The 6013-nt window shown below is 58.9% G+C and overlaps 1 protein-coding gene across 1 annotated transcript in view; it reads left to right on the forward strand.

The window, feature by feature from the left end:
• LOC117652762 (protein sneaky) overlaps positions 1-2633 on the forward strand; it is a 40531-nt gene extending 37898 nt beyond the window's left edge. The window contains exon 11 of the mRNA XM_034397854.1: positions 2322-2633. Within this exon, the coding sequence (XP_034253745.1) occupies positions 2322-2633 (312 nt within the window). The remainder of the gene's footprint in view (positions 1-2321) is intronic.
• The last annotated feature ends 3380 nt before the right edge of the window (positions 2634-6013 follow it).

A 6013-nucleotide genomic window follows, 5' to 3' on the forward strand; every position in this document is an offset into this window, starting at 1 on the left:
ACGAAATCACCCCGATGTCATACTCTGACCGCGCGGGCCGGCGGGCCGGCCACGGGCTGTTAAGCGAGACTCCCAAATCGGAATTTACAGCTCGACCACAGATGACACCGTTAAAGGGCGCTGCCAGTGTGGTTTACTGCTGCGGGTACTTGCCCTGTCGCATCTTTTTTCAGTGCCTCGTACGTTTGCGGAATGCACTCTCACTCCAACTTCATCAACCGAATGCTCTGGCACGCTTTAAATGGCTACGCACTGGAAAAAAAACAACAACATCAACGGGACCATTCTCTCGGCCAGCTTTATTGTGCCCTAAAAGTGGCCGTCTGGAGTCCCCGGCAGCAACAAAAACAAAAGAAGAACTGGAAAACGCGGGGCGGGGGGAGAGCCTTGCGTAAACAAAAGGGAAACGTTGCGAGTTGTTGTCACGACGAGTCTTTGGTACTGGGGGGCGTCGGAAAGAAAGGACTACCCAACCTGCCTGGGTCGCGATTAATCCGACTCATTTTCCAGTGAGGTGAGCGCCCCAGGTTGAGGACTCCGACACTCCAGACTCCACTGCCCCATCGACGCGTGCGTCCCTGCTCCCCCGGCAACTCCCCCCGTAGTGTCCACAGCGTGGGCGGCAGTGATATTTTATACCGGCGAGCCCTCCATTGTCTCCCTGCCCCACCTTTCCTGAGCGGCGCCACGGCCGCCGCCTTCCGTCCTGAAGGCCCTGAAGGCCCTGAAACCCGACATCATAATGGCACTTTGTCGACGCAATCCTCCTCCTGAAGATGATACTTTTCTGCGCAACAAAGGTGATTTGGGCGGTATTGAGGACGTCGTTGCGGACCCCGGAGCGGTGCGCCACTGGTTTTGACTTGCCGTTTACTGATTTCGCAGCCCGCTCCGGCCGCTGGTGCTGTTACGGCCCCGTTTGCATACTGGCCTACTGGTAATGAGCGGCAAGCTGTATGCGAGCCGAGCCGAGCCGAGCCGGGCTGGGGCGGGGTGGGCCTTGGAGGTCCTTCGCGCCCTAGCCTTTGTTTCGCGAGCGCGCACGGCACTGCCAGGCCCCTCCGAGGGCGCGGCATGCCCAGCGAGTGTTCTTTCTGTTCTGCCGGCCCGGGCGCGGGCGGGGCAGGGCGGGGGCTCTGCACCTGGCGAACAACTTGGCCCCCAACTTTGTTGACACTCGGCGCGGCCCACTGCTACCCCGCGATACAAAAGGAACCGGCGGAATGGTGCGATCCAGCTCGTCACGAACCAGGGACACCGCGAACCTAATGGTTGTTGCCGAACAAAATGTTCAACCTAGCCACAAAATTAGTTCACTCGACGAACTTTTTTTGTGTGGTCCTGATAGTGGTGTTCACGGACATGGTCATAGGCATAGTCACGGTCATGGTCCAGAAATGGTGTTAAGCACCTCTTGGTAGTTTTCCAGGCCGAAGCGTGAGGAAGTGTCGTCCAAAAGGTGTGATCGATGTGGCCCTACAGCCTGCCGCCCTGCGAGACAAAGGGTGCGCCAAGCCCGGCGACGCCGTGCGACGCCCCCATGCATAATTTGCGGCGTGTTTGCCCAACATTAGGCGGCCGCTCCACTGGCAAGATGTTACGAAAGCAATTAAGGCAGTTTTTTTCGGCTCGTTTCCATCCCAGCCTCGGGACGTCGCCAATTATTATTCCAGGCCAGCTTTCCGTCGGCAGGGACGACGATAGACCACTTCCACGGGCGGCGCACTGCATGTAGTGCCTGCACTGTTAATTCGTTTGCACAGGTTGATGGGGCAAACAGAGCCGCCAGTCTTTAGCCTTCCGCCAGGCGCAGCCGCGCAGCCAGGCGCCCGAACTTGCCGCTGCTACTCGCGTAGTCGTCAACAATTGAATGGGGTAGGACCGGCACGACGCTGCCTGCCAGCCCTGCCGGGGCGGTGCCGCCACGAGGGCGGAGCGACAGAGAGAGAGGTTTAGCAGCCTCCAACTTTAATACCCCCCACCCCGGCGGTTCCAGGACGGCTCCAGGCCTCTCCAGCCCCGCTCCAGGTGTCGTAATACACATCCGAGTGCACGCAGCCCTTCAGCTTGGGGGTATTCATGAGGGAACGGCGGCAGTGGGCCGGGGGATGCTTTTGTATCACGTCGGCCAAGTGACGGAAGGTAGTCGCTGCCTCCCAACCATGGGGCCTTGCAGTTGTCTCCCCCTTTTCCTGGCTCGCCCTGTCTGTCTGTCTGTTTCTCCGTCCGTGCCGCGCTCCGCGCTGCTCCACTTTGCTCGGCTTTACTCAAGATTGCGTTATAATTGAGTCAACCGCGGCATCGACGTGCTGTTCCGCCAGCCAACCTCGTCGCCAAACCCTGCTGACTCCACGGCCGTCGTCTCCAAGGCGCTGAAGACTGCTCAAGGCCGCTCAAGGCCGTCCAAGGCGCTCAAGGCCGCTCAAGGCCGCTCAAGGCCGCTCAAGGCCGCTCAAGGCCGCTCAAGGCCGCTCAAGGCCGCTCAAGGCCGCTCAAGGCCGCTCAAGGCCGCTCAAGGCCGTCCAAGGCCGTTCAAGGCCGCTCAGGGTAGCTCAAGGTCGCTGGCTGCACCTGGCCTTTATCGCGACCAAGTGGGCCACTACGTCCCGGAGGCAAACATGGCCCGCTTATGACCCGGAAGTCCTGAACGGAAAGGGGTCAAGGGAGTTGGTTCGGCCAACAAGGCGAGGCCGCTACACCGCACACCACCTGGTCTACTCAAATTTTATTCGATTGCGTCCGCCGTGTCAAAATTACTCAATATGCACTGGACATTTTAAACAGAGCGCGAAAATTTAGTCCATCATGTCATTTTTACCTTTTTCCAAGTGCTTCCCATCATTAGACGCCCTTTACTTTTTTTGCTGAGACGACCGGCAATTTGGGCTCACAAAGGAAAAGGGAAAAGGGAAGCCGGGAAAGCCGTCGGGGCGACACGACGACGCGCGATCCTCATCAACGGGGAGAAATGGCGTGGAATGGAATGCCGTTAATTTCACTAACAAGTCGCGCATTAAAAGGAAAGAAGCACAACAGGAGGGCTACATTAACCAGGGCATTACTTGGCGCCCGCTGCTGCAGAACGAGGAGCAACAACCAACCCTGCCCCGCGCCGCCCCGCGTTGCTGTGGTAACGCCGGGTAACCGGGCCCCGTCGGGCCTGGCGGAGCGGACGCGGAGGAAAAAAGCCAGAGTCCCATTTCGGAGTCACCCCGGCCGGCCGGGCCGGCAGTCCTGTTTGCGAAGTTGGCTGCTGCTCCCAGGGCCCCGGACGGGGTTCGAACAAGCTCACCTTGGATTCAATTCCGATTGCCTTTTCCGACCAGTCACTGTGACTGGAGGACTGGAGGCTGGCGGCCCCGGAGGTGGGGGTCCGGAATGGATGGACGAAACTCCCCGGCCGGCGAGCCAAGTTGTTTGATTATCCACACGGAGACGCGGTACCATGCTTTATTCAAACATCAGCGGCTAGCCGGCTGCACCCTCGCACTGCCTCGCACTGCCTCGCACACTGTCGACCTTTAATTATTGGCCCGGCCAGGGAGGGTAACCGTGTTGAACCGAGAGTCGGACAGCGGCTGCGATTCGGCCAAGCAGGCCAAGCCAAGAAAGGGCAAAGAAAGAAGACTGCCGCATCGGAACGTCCTCGGAGCATTCTCTGATTCCGAGACTTTAATTAACGACGCCTTTTATGCATGCTGCCGAGTCCCCCCTCCCCCTCTCCTCCAGGGCCGGAGCGCCCCCGCCGGCCCCGCTTCCATTTCCGGTCTGGCCACCACACTTTCACACCGGATTCCGAGCAATCCCAGGGGAACTCCCCCGCGGAACTGCGTTCGCAGTGGACCTCCCCCTGCCCCGTCTGGCCGGCACCTCCTGCCGCTGGAGGGAGAGGGAGAGAGAGAGCGTCGTCATGCTCTCCCTTTGACGACAGGGCACGGCTCAGCCGCAGACCCCAAGCTGCGTGACCGCGGTTGCTGAGCGACTTCTCATGCGTTCGAGACACGTGGCAGGAGGGCATTCACGGTTTTTGTGTTGGACGCGATACTTTGTGGTACTAGCAAAGCTTTAGGCTTTTGGCTACGTTATCTTGGATTTCATCTTTCTAGCTTTTAATCCAACGCCTGTTCCAAAATTGATGAGCGACACTGCGTCACGTTGAACCCATTGAGCTCCAACTCCGGTCGTCTATTGAGTTGGATGGGCACGGGCGCCAGCTACCGTCTCGTTATCCGTCGCCTCGCGGCGTCGTCTCGGCGCGGGCGTTCCGAGGCGTTCCGAGGCGTTCGGGGCGTTCCACTGCGCGTTGGCGCACCGCGACGAGCTCTCTCGGCGCGACCATTATTTTCATTCTTGAGCGAGCGCGCCGTAGTGCGCGTGAGTAGCGCCGCAGCGGCCGTGGCTCAAACTTAAATTAGAATTCAAATAGAGGCGGCAAGGCGAGCCTCGGTGGCGCTGCGGAGCCGCGGTACAGCAAAGGCCTGCCGAAATCGGATTATTTACAAAAAACGAAGAGACGAAACAAAAAGGGGCCGAAACACACACTCGCCCCGCGCTCGGTGCCGGCGACACACCAGCAACACGCTCGGCGGCCCCCAAACTAACTTTCCGTGTCAAAAGAGAGACAGAGAGAGCACTGTGAACGTAATGAATGGATCGTACAGCACTCTCGCTCCACTTTTGCAGCACACACTGTTGTCTGCGCCACCCGGACCGGCCAATTTCGTTACGTAATTTCAGGGGATCTCGCTTCAAGACGCCGCGCTGTCCCGCACATCCCATCTCGCTGTTTCGCCATAATCCACGACCGTTCGTCTTCGTCTGCCTCTCCACCCTCCTCTCTCTCTCTCTCTCCCCCTCTCTCTCTCTCTCTCTCTCTCTCTCTCTCTCTCTCTCTCTCTCTCTCTCTCTCTCTCTCTCTCTCTCTCTCTCTCTCTCTCTCTCTCTCTCTCTCTCTCCCGGTGGCTCCCCACCTGTACCCAAGGCCGCTGCGCGCCTCACGTCATGGTGGCCAATCCACCAGCCCTGTCTTAGTTCCAAATTCGTTTTCCAGTTTTATCGCTCTCTCTGTGTCGCTGGTCTCGAAGCAATGATTCGGTTCTGCCCCTCTCTCTCATTCTCTGTCTACGACGATGACACACGGCTGGCCGCGGCGGGGCCCTCTAAAAAGCACGCCCCGTCGTCGCCTGCTGTTTGTGGACACGGCGCGCGAATCGAAAACCAATATCATTTCAGAGCCAGCAGGTGGCATAGGTGCCGCGCCGCGTCGATGGGTCGGCTTGGTCGTTGGTCGGTGGGTCGGCGGGTCGGTGGGTCGGCCGATTATGACGAAAGGCGGCCCGCTTTTCATCAGCGCGGACCTGGGCGAGCCTCACGGGTGACCCAATCAGCAGCAGCAGCAACTCCGATTCGAACACCGTATTTGCTTTTTGTGAACGGTTCACGCGCATACGCCCAGGCAACGCGCGTGAGGCAGCCGGCGCAGAAAGGGCGCGATAGAAAAAATTGCCCTCGTTTTGTTTCGAGTGTGCCCACACAGCAGCCTAGAAATCGTCCCCAGGAGATAAATGATTTCCGGGCCGCCGTGCCGCCCTTGTGTCTGCCTCGCTCATTTATTCAGACCGAGCCAGCCGACCGCGAGACCGCGCGACCGCGACCCGAAAGGGAAAGGACGTCCCTTTGTCAGTCTTTTGAAAAAAAATGAAAAAAATTGACGGAAGCCGTCGCCAGAAATAACGATGGACCGTACGGCATTCGACTCTTTGATTCATGGCCGACACATTGAAAAGTGTGGAGGCTCCTCCCGGCTCCGCCCGGCGCGGCGTCCCAGTGTCTGCGGTGGAGTCTCCATCCATCTCGCTAGTACACTGCCTGGGGGACGACAAAACGCTGCTGGAAAAGAACAGACAGTTTCTCGGCTTTTTCCAAGTCGGGGCGATTCTTTTTCTCGTGTGGTGGATAGGCGACCCCGCGTACCGCTCCGCAAATTTTCTTTCGGTTTCTCCTTGGCCGCCCC

The sequence above is a fragment of the Thrips palmi genome, unplaced genomic scaffold, assembly GCF_012932325.1.
Source record: "Thrips palmi isolate BJ-2018 unplaced genomic scaffold, TpBJ-2018v1 HiC_scaffold_7, whole genome shotgun sequence".
In the NCBI taxonomy this organism is placed as follows: Eukaryota; Metazoa; Arthropoda; class Insecta; order Thysanoptera; family Thripidae; genus Thrips; species Thrips palmi.